Raw genomic sequence first — 14,205 nt, forward strand, 5'->3', positions numbered from 1 at the left:
TGTCTATTAAAAAAATTGTTTCCACATTCACTTTTGGAGAACGGTTATTAAATTTCCAGAGAAATCATGGCAAAAGTGAACATGTGTCCCCATTTTGAAAAAACAATATACTGCAAAACTAATGAAGCTAAACAAAAGGTCAGTTTTCTTTATATTTAGGAATAAAGAAAATAATTTTTACAGCTGTCACTTTTGACATTTTGGTTAAGACAGTGACTGTCTTGATATAAAGGTTATAATTTTTTTAAAAAGATATATTGCTATCCTGATTTTATTTATGATGGCCCTCTGTAATGTTCATGTATACTCCCCAAATATAAATGCATTGTTGACAAAATCCCATTTCCAAATTCAGGTAAAGTAAGAAATAAACGCTTTTAGGCAAATAAGACATTTTACTGAATTAGAAAACGGCTATTAAGAAAAAAGAAAACTATTCAAGGGTACCATTTTCTACTGAACTAATAAATAGACAATAAATTCAATTATAAACAATTTAAAAATTTGAAAGATAAAATTAAAAATGCTGACTTATAACCCAAGCTATGGCACTTCCTATGTCCATGTGGAATCAGATTCCGAGGGGATGGTGGTGTCTGTGGGAGCAAGGCTCCTTCAGCTGCCACACTTTTTCGTCCACTCTGTGGAGATGCTCCTACTTCAGGACCTAAGGGTTAAATTTAAACAGATTTTCAAATGATTACTTTATTTTTCAATCCCCGATATAAAATACTAAATGTGGTTCAAATTTTGAGATAGTACTGATGTTAGTTCTATTTCATTGACTTGAAGATGAGAAATATATTCTAAGTCCTAAAACACAAAATCCCAAACCATACAAAATCCATTAACTTTTATCTTAGTTATACTAAGTAGAGGCAGTGTAAATATTTTCTCCATTTACATAGGAAGAAGCAGAATTAGAATAGACTAGCTTTCACATCACAGACAAAATCTGGACTAAACACCCAGGTCTTCTGAGTCCTAGGTTCACTGCTCTTTTAATTTTATACATTACTTCTTTACTCCTAGTTTCAACTTCCTCTTAGATAAAGAATGTGTCGGGTAGGTCAAACACTCAAATTAGAAATTAAATCTATACCGACACTGTTCAGGCTTATGGGAATAAATAATAGAATATTATGAAAGAACAAAACAGCACTTTAAGAATAAAAAGAAAAGCAAATTTAAGAAATTTAAACTGCAGTGTTTTTTCTGCTTGGAATATTCTTCCCCATAGATATTGTCATGGTTTGTTTCTTCACTTCTTCACATCTTATTAGATTAGCTGTCAAATATTTTTGGAATATACATGAAACTTAGCGCGAAGGCCTATATTGGGAATTTTAAAAAGGTACCTATCAGGGATTTCTTAAATAATGACAATTTTATGTTTTTTAAAAAATTACTTGTGGTATATGCATAATATCCCCGTTATAATGTAACAGGTAAAGTAAGGAACTATGATTTTTATATTAAAGTGAACATTTGAAAAAATTATGCCACTAAAATTGACTTCTATAATTATTCAAATTAGCAGACTTTCCCATTAGACCACAGAAATTTCTAGTGTAATCAACCTTCATTGCCCAGGACAGTGCATTCTTCATTAAAAATGAATATTCATAACTACTTATCTATTATTTTCCATCTCTTGTATCTATCTATTTTCCTTGATTAGGTAGCATATTTGTTTGTACGCTACTGACAAACTATAGCAACCTTTTTCTTTTTTTTTGAGATGGAGTCTCGCTCTGTCGCCCAGGCTGGAGAGCAGTGGCATGATCTCGGCTCATTGCAAGCTCTGCCTCCTGGGTTCACACCATTCTCCTGCCTCAGTCTCCTAAGCAGCTGCTACTATAGGCGTCTGCCACCACGCCCGGCTAACTTTTTTTGTATTTTTTTGTGTGTGTTTTTTTAGTAGAGGCAGGGTTTCACCGTGTTAGCCAGGATGGTCTCGATCTCCTGACCTCATGATCCGCCCGCCTTGGCCTCCCAAAGAGCTGGGATTATTACAGGTGTGAGCCATGGAGCCCGGCCAGCAACTTTTAAATTTAAAAAGAAAAAAAAAAAAACCCAGAAAGGACTTTAATATCAAAATAAATTTTACATGCAGTATAAGAAGTACGAAATTTTTATTTACTTTGGAGTATATTCTTCCTTATTAGGTTATCTGATTTAGATTTGGTAACAAGAGAAAACTATGTACTGACCTACTAAATCTTCTCTGGAAGCAGCAGAACGTGGGGTGCTCGTCCCTGGTTCTATCTTTAATGAAAGCCTGAATTTTAAAAAGACAAAATACATACAATGATTAACATTTGACAAAATAAGATTAAAGTTGTGTATTTTCTCACAAAAAAACTAAAAACATTTTTATGAAATAATCTGACCTATATATTTTTCTTCAAGAGCAATCTTCTTCTTTTTAAGAGACAGGGAATCTCACTTAAGCCTCAAACTCTTGGGCTCAAGTGATCCTTCCACCTTGGCCTCCCCAAGTGCTGGGATTACAGGCATGAGCCACCAAGCCTGGCCAAGGGCAATTTTTAATTAAGATGTTAAGTCTCTTATCTCTTTCATACAAAGCTGATCTTATGGTTATTCTAGGAAATATTAGGAAGGGAAAATATATTAAAAAGTTGTATTTAAAAACACAAAAATCTCCCCCAATTACCCCAAAGTTGCCAAACCATGAAAGATACTTGATGAATGACTAAATGATGATTCAACTTAGAGCTTACACTGATACCTGACACTTGATTCAGAAACTTTCATATGTATTATTAAATATATTATGCAAATTATTTCTAAAAACACCTTATTTAAAACTAACCATCTAACAAACCAGCTGACAAAACTCTTCAAAAGAAAGATCTACACAAATAAAAAGGTTGTTTGCAAAATTTCTAATAAGTCCCTGTCCTAAGTCAGAGTTTATTATTTGGTACTTAAGTTACATTTAGGATAATATGTCCAGTTCTGAGTTTCACAGTGAAAGAGATCATGATTTCTATCAGTGGAAGCTATTTCAGAAAATAGGACACTAAAGTAGTTGTAGAAAATGCTTTGATATGATACATGAAGCCTAATATTGCTGAGTCTGTCTGAAATTTAATAAAAACTGTTTAGTATTCTACTAAAATTTTAAAATTGCACAATACAAATGGCATTTATAATGATAAACAAATCTACTGTAAGTTCTTATTAATTATATTCCAGTTATTTGATAATATAAAATGCATATGTTGAATAGATAAATGATTAACCAGACTCTTTTCTCTTTTTATGAAAATGTTTAATTATTTAGGCTACAAACTATACTGCATTCATTCATTGGACAAGTATTTACTGAACACCTGTATTGGGCACTGTGCTCAGAACTGGAATATAACAGAGATTACGGCAGACGCGGTATGCCCATCCTTCTGAAGCTTACAGTCTAGTGGATGAAAGAAAAGTAGTAAATGAAATAACTACCATTTCCCAACGACACCAACATAGAAAGGGAAAGAAAGGGAGCTTATTGGGCAAATCACACTGCTATTGGTAGCAGCTAGAAACTGACAGCAATATAAAAAGTAGAAGCATCTTTAAAAAGCACTGAAGGCTAGGCCGGGCGCGGTGGCTCAAGCCTGTAATCCCAGCACTTTGGGAGGCCGAGACGGGCGGATCACGAGGTTAGGAGATCGAGACCATCCTGGCGAACACGGTGAAACCCCGTCTCTACTAAAAAATACAAAAAACTAGCCGGGCGAGGCGGCGGGCGCCTGTAGTCCCAGCTACTCGGGAGGCTGAGGCAGGAGAATGGCGTAAACCTGGGGGGCGGAGCTTGCAGTGAGCTGAGATCCGGCCACTGCACTCTAGCCCGGGCGACAGAGCCAGACTCCGTCTCAAAAAAAAAAAAAAAAAAAAAAAAAAAAAAAAAAAAAAAAAGCACTGAAGGCTAGTCTGAGTGCCGGCTGCTTACAACATCGTCAAAGCACCACATAATAAGAGAGATGCTGATTCATTAAGAAAAGATATGTTCAGTATTAAAATAAAAACCAGAAAAATTTTCATCCTGATCAAAAGACATGTAATTTGTAATATCTATACTGGCTGCCTATGTAGATCAAGTTGCCCAAAATAGACCTTTTGTAAGTGACATGCCATTTCTATTTACAAATTTTTCATCATAAAAGGCATTTTTTTCTAACAAAATGTTTTCTTTTAATTTTTTCTAATAATTTTAATGACATCTTAAAATGCTCTATTCTTCATACACACTAAATTATTAGGCTTATGCAACAAACACACTGCATTTTTAGAAAAATCATCTGTCAGCCGGATGTGGTGGCTCACGCCTGTAATCCTAGCACTTTGGGAGGCTGAAGCGGGTGGATCATCTGAGGTCAGGAGTTCAAGATCAGCCTGGCCAACATAGTGAAACCCCATCTCTACTAAAAATACACAAATTAGCCAGGCATGATGGTGGGCACCTGTAATCCCAGCTACTCGGGAGGCTGAGGCAGAAGAATCACTTGAACCCGGTGGGGTGGAGGTTGCAGTGAGCTGAGATCACACCACTGCCCTGCCCTCCAAACTGGGAAACAGAGTGAAATTCCGTCTCCAAAAAAAAAAAAAAAAAAAAGGAAAAGGAAAAGAAAAACAATGTCTTCTCTAAGTCCCATATGATGTTCCAATAACATCAAATGACTCATCGTTCCTCATGCAAAGACACTGTTTCTCATCCCATTCCTTTGATCATTCCATTCCCCAGCATGCTTTTCCTCACCCTTCACGTGGGACTAACTCCTACTCACCTGTTAAGATTCAGCCTCAGATGACGCTGTCTCCTGAAGCTGTTTGTATTTCCCTTCTTTTTAGTTTTCCTATGAAAATCTGGGTTAGGTCCCCCACTTACCTATGTTTCCACAGCATCCTTGGCATATTTTTATTATAGTACTGTTTGAAATGTCTTATAATCATCTGTTTTGCGGATGTATCTTACATGAGACTGAGCTTCTTGAGGGCAAGAACAGTATCTTATTTTTATAATCCCAGCAACTAGCACAGTAACTGGCCTATAACAAAACCTTAGTAAATATCTGTCAATGTAATGGAAGGGCTGCTCTGGTTCTAGCTCCTCATGAAAACAAAAATCAGTATAATAGTATCAGTTTTCCTACAAAAATGAAGGCACTATATGATATGTCAGTTTATAGAATGTCAGAACTACTTCGTGGCTTCACTGGCTAACTCTACCCTTTTAGCAAAGTAAAAACTAGCTTTAATAAATACTGTATTATAATTTTACAGTAGTCACAAAAAATTTGCCATCCTCTATAAAAATTGCGCAAAATTTTCTTAGATTTTACTTCAATCTAATAAACTTTAAATTCTTTTAAATTCAGTAAGTTTCTTGAGCCAGATAAATATCTAATAGCTACTTACTCACATTTTGAATTTTAAGATATCTGTTCTACACCTCACTGGACAAAACTTAAGTATTTACTAGGCATGAGTTCTATGTCAGTAATTAGAGAGAAGGGAAAAATAGTGGTAAGTATAAGACACAGACCATCGAACTTGAAAAACTTACAACCCAGGGCAACAGATTTGTGAACAACTCCAGCCTTAAAAAGCTTTTTCATTGACTTTACACATTTTCAAGTAAGTAACCATGTAGAAACTTTTTGTAGAATAAAAATTGGTACAGAAATATAAAGTGTTGACATTATGGTGTGAGAGAAAAGATGGTAATAAATGCATTTTCAAACATTAGTAAAATTTTAGATGCATTTAGAAAAATTATTCCTAGATGTTTTCCAGAATTTCTACAGCCATTTACTGGGACTAATTCTGTTCTACAAAAATTTTTTAAAATTGTCAAAATCTGGAACAAGGAAGTTAATAATCATTATCAAAGGAAGACAAAAAAAATTTCTATGTAATGCATTAACTTTGAAAAAAATCTAGTCTTTTACTTTGATAAATGTTTGAAACATGACCTTTTATTGGAAAAAATATTTGTGAAAGTGCAAAATTCAATTTGAAAGCTTGGAAACAACTGGGATAATAAAGCTAAGTAAACTTTTTAAACAAAGTAACAAATGAAGCTAAAAGAAAAGTGACAAACTTCAAGAGAAATAAGCTCTTTATCCTCCCACCTTAAAAAAAAAAAATCCCAGCAGTTATGATGTAAAGTATATCAATAAAAGACGAAAAGGTTAATAATTTAAAAATTTCCTCTCCCATCTTTGGGAAGTACTGTGGATATAAGGAGATAAAAATGAGATAAAAATGGATATCAGCTATTTTAAAAGTGATTTCAAACAATCTTTTTTTTTTTGAGATGGAGTTTTGCTCTTTTTGCCCAGGCTGGAGTGCAATGGTGCACTCTCGGCTCACTGCAACCTCTGCCTCCTGGGTTCTAGTGATTCTCCTGCCTCAGCCTCCCAAGTAGCTGGGATTACAGGCATGCACCACCATGCCTGGCTAATTTTGTATTTTTAGTACAGACAGTGTTTCACTATATTGGCCAGGCTGGTCTCGAACTCCCGACCTCAAGTGATCCACCTGCCTCGGCCTCCCAAAGTGCTGGGATTACAGGTGTGAGTCATTGTGCCCCACTGTGCCCGGCCTCAAAAATCTTTAACAAAGAACTTGCTATAATATAGAGAAAAGGATAAGTGTGGTGCTACATTGGAGAAATGTCTCTTCTCCAGAGAGAAGATGGACCAATAGTCTCCCAATCCGCAAAAACAATTAAAAACAAACAATGATGTGTCAATAATTAGCATTAAGCAGTAATTTTTCTATTTTAAAAAGTTTCACTAATTTTTCTGTCTATTAAAAGATAAATTCTGTAAGGATTCAATGACTGAATATGGGGGAAAAGAAGAAATTTAAATTAGAACTATCAAACGTTAACTCTCTACAAACAGAGATAAAAATATTAAAAAGAACAGATGAGGTATTTGTATATTGGCTCAATCATAACAAGTGACTAAAAAGTAATACATGTTAGTATCTTTACTGCTATAAACCTACCACTGGATTAGGCCTTTGTATGGTACCATGTAGGATTTAGATGTTTAAATACATAGGGATAGAAAGGTGGAGGACAGGACAAAGTTATACAAACCACTTTTGAAGATCCAACCTACTTGTAATTATCGTCTTCCACAAATTTTTGTAGTTCTTCTATATATTGAACGGAGTTCAGATATTTTTGGACATGAGGCAACATGGGAATATCTAGGCAAAAGGTGATAAATAATTATCTGATAAAGCACATCTTAACCAGAACTTTAAAAATTAAGCTGAAAATAACTTAAAGGTAAATTAAGGCCGCATGGCAGCAAAATTTAAATTAACTCTAGAAGGACATTACTGAGATAAACTTTAATTGAAACTGAAGGTAATTTAGAAAATTACAGTTGCATACTGTTGTCTAGATTTTTTTTTTAGTAGTTCCAATTATAAAGTCCCATATATTTGAGAAATTTCATAGAAAAAGATCAGGAACTATTCTAAACTAAACAGAAGAGGTGAAGGCAGTTATTTTTCTTTTAAAGAAACCTGGTTCCCATTTATAAATATGGTTTATCTCCTCCCCTTATAAGTCTCAAGCAAGATTAATTTAACAACGCAACTTGATGCTATGTTTAAAATATTGAGAAAAGGACAAAATAAGGAATTATTTGATTTAACTTTCAGTAAGATTCTATCTCCACACAGATAGTTTTAGGAAGTTTTTGAGGTTTTCTAAAAAGTACAGATGCATGAAGTACAAGTTAGCTTTAAGATAAATTCACTTGAAGTAATCATATAATGTAAAACTCAGTTTTTTAACCCATAAAAATTACATATTAACAGCCTAACTTTATTCCCTATCAAACTGGAAGTATCTAAACATAAAAAAAAAAAAAAAAAAGTCCTTTCTCATCATTTGGGCTTATGTGGCTGTTTCTATATTTGTCATTCCATAAAATACACATTGGGCGAAAATTGGTTATTTACTCGATAATCTGACTCAAGAAAGTTGGTCAACTGTCACGAAGATCAAGGGTCTCAGCTAAACTTCCCTAATTGAAAGCTGTAAGAACGATTTACATAACAGATCAGGGAGATCAAATGAGATAATAGAAAATGACTTTGTCAACTATAAAGGGCCAAATAGCTGTGAGGTAGTAATATTAAATAGTGTCCTTGTGCTGTGAGAAAGTTGCTGTAAAATAGCAGAAAAGCAAAATATAAAAATAAAAATTTTAAATATTAAATACTTAAATTCTTAAAAGCAAGATCTTAAACAGGATGCTATATACTAAATGGCAAAATAAAACAAGCATTATTTTCCTTTATGTTAGAATGGAAATAAGAAATTGATGTCCCCTGCTGTGTGAAAAGTATCATCAATGTGTGTAAATAAATCACTGGAATTACAGCAATGTTAATGGCTAGGCATTATCCCCCAGAAACTTACCATATTCACAAGACTGTTGTAAATCAGAAATTATTCGAAGGATATTATTCATTAAATTTGATCTCTGCTCATTTTCTAGAATGCTGCCAGTTGATGGGTATGCTGAATCAATGTATGTTAAATCTGACAAATAGATACCTGAAACAAAATGAGATAAATGTTTTCTTAGTTGTAGCTTGGGAGACTATGACAAAGAAAAGAGGAGAAAAGGTTGTTTATAGATATATTCCACGTATGCCACATTTAAAATATATTGCTATTAATACACTGAAGCCTTGGTAACATATGGTTACTGGGGTCTAGCTTTCCATACAGTTGGGGTCAGACATACACCAATTTTTTGTAATAATATGCTATTTTGTAAATGTCTTCTTGTGATTTCATTTTCTTTTCTTTTTTTTTTTTTTTTGAGATGGAGTCTCGCTCTGTAGGCCAGGCTGGAGTGCAGTGGCCGGATCTCAGCTCACTGCAAGCTCCGCCTCCCGGGTTTACGCCCTTCTCCTGCCTCAGCCTCCCGAGTAGCTGGAACTACAGGCGCCCGCCACCTCACCAGGCTAGTTTTCTGTATTTTTTTTTAGTAGAGATGGGGTTTCACCGTGTTAGCCAGGATGGTCTCGATCTGCTGACCTCGTGATCCGCCCGTCTCGGCCTCCCAAAGTGCTGGGATTACAGGCTTGAGCCACCGCGCCCGGCCTGATTTCATTTTCAAGTATAGTTTGAGGCTAGAGTTAGAAACCCCAGCACATATGGGAATTAATGGAAAGGAGCTGAGTTCTTCAATTGGCTCTGCCTCTGACTAGTTTCATAATGGAGAGTTATTTTAAACTCAGAACCTCAGATTTAAAACCTATACAAGCATCCATTTTCCAAGGTGTGTTACAACTTGAAGATATTAATTTAGCCAGCAGCCCAGCCACTGCCTGACATAGGGAAATTATTTAATATTTGTTTTATACTCTCTTGCCTTGGGTTGATAACTATCATTTGAGTCTTAACTACTTTGAAAATTATCTCAATCTGGTAGAAATGTTTTACATTTTAAAGATCAACAAATGAATTTCTGAAAGGGTTCATGTGACTACAAATTGAAGTTAACTATTTCTTACCCTCCATACTCTTTGCACCAACAAAAATAACACATCCTCTAAAATTTGGTTGTACTAGTCCTTAACATGAAAGGTCACTTATTTAGGATTATTTCTGGAGAGTTCACAATGCACATGTGAAATGTATTAGACAACTATAGCTGGAGATTAAAGAAAAACATACTTTCCTACTTTTACCCTATTACTTCATGTTCACGAACTCTCAGGGTAAATGCAACCAAAATGACATACCCACTGCCTTCTAAATAAACCCTGTTTTTACTCAGCTTTTTCTTATACCTTAAATGTTTTCTAGACTTATCTCTGCCTATCCAAATCTTATATTTTGCTTATCTAATTCGGTGTCAAGATTCTCTAGTTTTCTCACAGATTCCAAGAAAGGAATTCAGACACTGTCTAGTCTAATCCTCTCCTTTTAGAGATGAAGAACCTGAAATATATAGATGGTAAAGGGACGTGTCTAATGCCATACAACCTGTTAGTGACAGAGCTGGATCTCAGATGTTTCACTTATAGCCCAATTAAAAAAAAATTACTTATATTCTGTTTAAAAATCATACATTATCTGTGCATACTATTCACGTAATGACCTTCGTGACTTCAAAATCTCATTATTTAAGTTTTTTTTTTTTTAACATTTATATCTTATCTATTCAAGACTGCAAACTCATTTAAGGCAGTTGCTCTATCTTGCACTCCAAGAGAAAGAAAATCTTGTGCAATGTTTTGACGATAGGTGTTTAACATAAAAGGTTGGCATGGCAATCTTTTTACTCATCCTAGTATCATTCATTTTCCACTCAGTAAATATTTACAGTATTCTTTAAGTCACCTATCGTTCTTTTTTTCTTTAGATAACCTTATTTCCCTATGACTCCAAATGAATCTGAGGTTCCAAATGAAGCTGAGGTTCTTCCCACTTTGTCCAATCTCAGAGGAAGAAGAATCCCTGTCTTCTTCCCAAATCTCAATTGTAATTTTGAATGCAATCATTGCTGCCTCCTTCCAGACAACCACTGTTGCCTCTACTATCATTCACCCCTACTGGCTCCTTTCCCAGAGTCAATATACACATTTTTTTAAATCATTTTTTTTTTAAATCATTTTTTCCCCCCCAAGACAGAGTCTTGCTCTGTCAAAGGCTGGAATGCAGTGGTGCAATCTTGGCTCACTGCAACCTCTGCCTTCTGGGTTCAAGTGATTCTCGTGCCTCAGCTACCTGAGTAGCTGGGATTACAGGCATGCACAACCATGCCTGGTTAGTTTTTGCATTTTTAGTAGAGACGGGTTTCACCATGTTGGCCAGGCTGGTCTCGATCCACACGCCTCAGCCTCCCAAAGTGCTAGGATTACAGGCACGAGTCACTGCACCTGGCCCAATATACATGTTTAAATCTCCCCTACTTATAAAACAAAATCTAAGCAACTCTTCCTTCAAATCTGATCCCACTCCTCAAGATAACATCCTTGTTCTCCCTTCAACACACACCTTAGAAGAGAAACATAGAATAGTACACTTATTTTATTCTTTACTTTATTTTTAATGTAATATTTGATACACATAAAAGTTTTTATGTGTCAGGAAAATTGTGAAAAACTTTGAGATTGGGGGAAAAAAAAAAGATTCCTGGGTATCTTGTCTCCAGTACATCCGTTTGGTTCTTCTGAGTTATTTCACAACTCTGCACAGCTGTTGAAAACTGGTAATAAAAATTATTGTTCATAAACATGCCAAAGAATTATGTCCAGTGGGATCTAATGAATGTTGACTTATGTTGACCAATTTTGCAACTATTTGTAAATTTACTTCAGCATTCCTGATTGCATATGAGTGTTACTTTGAATTCACCCTTGACATATTTTTGATTCCCTTATAAATTTAATAATTTAAATGAAAATTCTGACACATATTCATTTCATATTTGTGTGAGAATCGTGATTTCACAAAAATTATTGCTGGGAACGGTGGCTCATGCCTGTAATCTCAGCACTTCAGGAGGCTAGGTGGGCGGACTGCTTGAGCCCAAGAATTTAAGACCAGTCTGGGCAACACGGTGAGATCCCGCTCCTAAGAAAAAATTATCAACATATGTGACACCTGTTGTTATCAAACAATATAATAAACACTTGTGAAAGACCAGTCAACTTATGACTACAACATCGCTAAGGAGAACTAAAAGATTCCTCGAAGAAATGGCATGGAGATGTTGGCATAGGTACATCAATAACAGCAATAAAAGATATATAAAAGTAGCACAGAAAAGCTTAAAGAGGAGTTTCATAAAAATTCTGTGCAAAAAAAAGTCATTCCTTGCTGATGGGATCAGAGAAAGCTTCAAGGAAGAAGTGGGATTTGAGCGGGGTACTAATGTGCCAGTTCTTGCCATTCTTCCATCCTATCATTAAACTCAGATGACAACTCACCTGTACTAGACTGTGCTGTCCAATATAACCACTTGCCACATGTAATTACTGTTTCGTGTGTGTATTCTGAATTGAGATGTATTTGAATATAAAACAGACAAGATTTTGAAGAGTTAATACGAAAAATTAATGTAAAATATCTATTAACTTTATTGGTTACATGTTAATATTTTCATATGTTGGGGTAAATACTACTTTAAAAAAGAACTACGACTTCATCAATACTGTTGTATCTATCTGTATGTTCCTTCTCTACTGCATCTCCTTGCTTCCTGTCCAGAAGTAATCACTACCCTGAACCTCATTTTTTCCCCAGACATCTGTCTGTATTCCTTCTTTTGCCTATTTTTGAGCTTTAAAAATCATATTTTAATGTATATGTGGATTAAATAATAGTATTTGTAATGTCAGAAAAGTGCCTAGTACGGGAGCCTAAGGCAGAAGAACGTTGTGAACCTGGGAGGCGGAGCTTATAGTGAGCCGAGATCGTGCCACTGCACTCCAGCCTGGGTGACAGGGCGAGATTCCGTCTCAAAAAAAAAAAAAGAAAAGTGTCTAGTACATACTAAGTCACTTATAAGCATTTATTAAATAAAATTTAAAAATATGCATTTATTTATACTTATAAGCATTTATTAAATAAAATTTAAAAATATGGTCTTCTGTGGTTGCTTTGTCTATTTTGTTTCTAAGACTTATCCAAGCTGTTAAATGCCGCTGTAATTCCTTATAATGAGAACAAGCTAATGTGTGACTATTTTACAATTAACTCATTCATTTTATTTGATAGACTTTTGAATTACTCCCATCCCACCTCCAACCATGTTACTACAGACATTCTTATACACATTTCCCAGCACACATGTACAAAATTTCTTCAGGATATATAGACACGCCTAGGAGCAAAACTGCCAAATGCTAAAGTTTATTAATATTCAACTTTACAAGATGGTGTCACATTATTTTTCAAAGCTATATCAATTCACACTCCCACTGATGGTATATAAGCTTCTGCTGATCCACATTTGTGCTAACAATTGGTATTATCAATCTCAATTTTGTCAATCTTCTGTATAAAATGGTATCTCTCTGTGTCTTAATTTTTATTTCCTTGATTAGTAATCCATTTAAACATTTATATTTCTATGTAATAAATGTTTCTGTCCATTTTTTCTTTTGGGTTGTCTTTTTCTTATGGATTTCTAATTTCTTGATGTTTTGTGGACACTAATTTGTCAGTTAAATTTTATCCAGTCACCCTTCAACACACTAAATAATCTGAAATCTGTATCTATCACCTATTTTGGCAATGGCATTAACAACTTTCTCATTCTAAGTCTTAAAACAGCTCTCTTGGTCTCCCCTCCTTATGTAATCTCTCTGCAGTATTGTAACCATTCTCTTCTAGTTCCCAGGTTTTCCCCACCTTGAACTTTCCTATCTTTCCTCTAAGCCCTCACCATTCTTCTTTTTCCTCATGTTTCTTGAAAGCTGGTTTCCTGGAAATTGGTATCATGGTCTGTCATTAATCTTCCTTTACATTCTACATGTACTTTCTCTAGTATCTTAGTTCCATAGCTTTAGCTACTACCTAATTGCTGATGACTTTTGAATCTCTCTATATAACTGAGATCCTGACTTTCATTTCCAATTTAACATATCTAGCCATAATTTGTCCCTAAATACCTGTCATTCCAATTTCCTACCCTGGTTAGTGATATTACTAAGTGCTGAAGTTAGAAAGCTCCAAACTGCTGAAATTTAAAAGCTCAGGAAGAATTTACTATCTCTTATTTTTCCCAGATTTAAACCATTAGTGACTACAACATAATTACCGAATGCTCAAGAAATGATACATAATATAAATCAGAGGCCAGAAGCTGGCAGCACATCTGTCCCAATGTTTTTTAAAATCAGGAAGTATTACAGGAAAAATCTAAATGGCTCTTTTTTCCTGAATAATGGGAAGATCTGGCAACACTGTCTCATAATCCTTCATGGCCACAGGTACAGCTGAGAAGGTGCAGGCAGATCCCTTTAAATTAACCAAAAGGATGCCAACTTGCCATAAACTTCATTTCCCTCCAGTATCTTATTACTGATTTACTTCACTGATTTCTATTACCTGCTCCATTCTTCTTGTGAGCATTTGCCTTTCTAGGCCCTTGTGTTTGCAACCTCTGGTATACCTATATATGGCACAGG

The 14,205-nt window shown here is 35.0% G+C and overlaps 1 protein-coding gene across 6 annotated transcripts in view; it reads right to left on the reverse strand.

Moving 5' to 3' along the window:
* RALGPS2 (Ral GEF with PH domain and SH3 binding motif 2) overlaps positions 1 to 14,205 on the reverse strand; it is a 242,347-nt gene that overhangs the window by 34,739 nt on the left and 193,403 nt on the right. For all 6 annotated transcript variants that reach the window (XM_050783529.1, XM_050783520.1, XM_050783536.1 and 3 more), the window contains 4 exons: positions 8,471 to 8,608; positions 7,152 to 7,242; positions 2,214 to 2,281; positions 532 to 667 (listed from right to left, as the gene is read on the reverse strand). In XM_050783529.1, coding sequence (XP_050639486.1) covers positions 532 to 667; positions 2,214 to 2,281; positions 7,152 to 7,242; positions 8,471 to 8,608 — 433 coding nt within the window. The remainder of the gene's footprint in view (positions 1 to 531; positions 668 to 2,213; positions 2,282 to 7,151; positions 7,243 to 8,470; positions 8,609 to 14,205) is intronic.

The sequence above is a fragment of the Macaca thibetana genome, chromosome 1 (genome assembly GCF_024542745.1).
Source record: "Macaca thibetana thibetana isolate TM-01 chromosome 1, ASM2454274v1, whole genome shotgun sequence".
NCBI lineage: Eukaryota > Metazoa > Chordata > Mammalia > Primates > Cercopithecidae > Macaca > Macaca thibetana.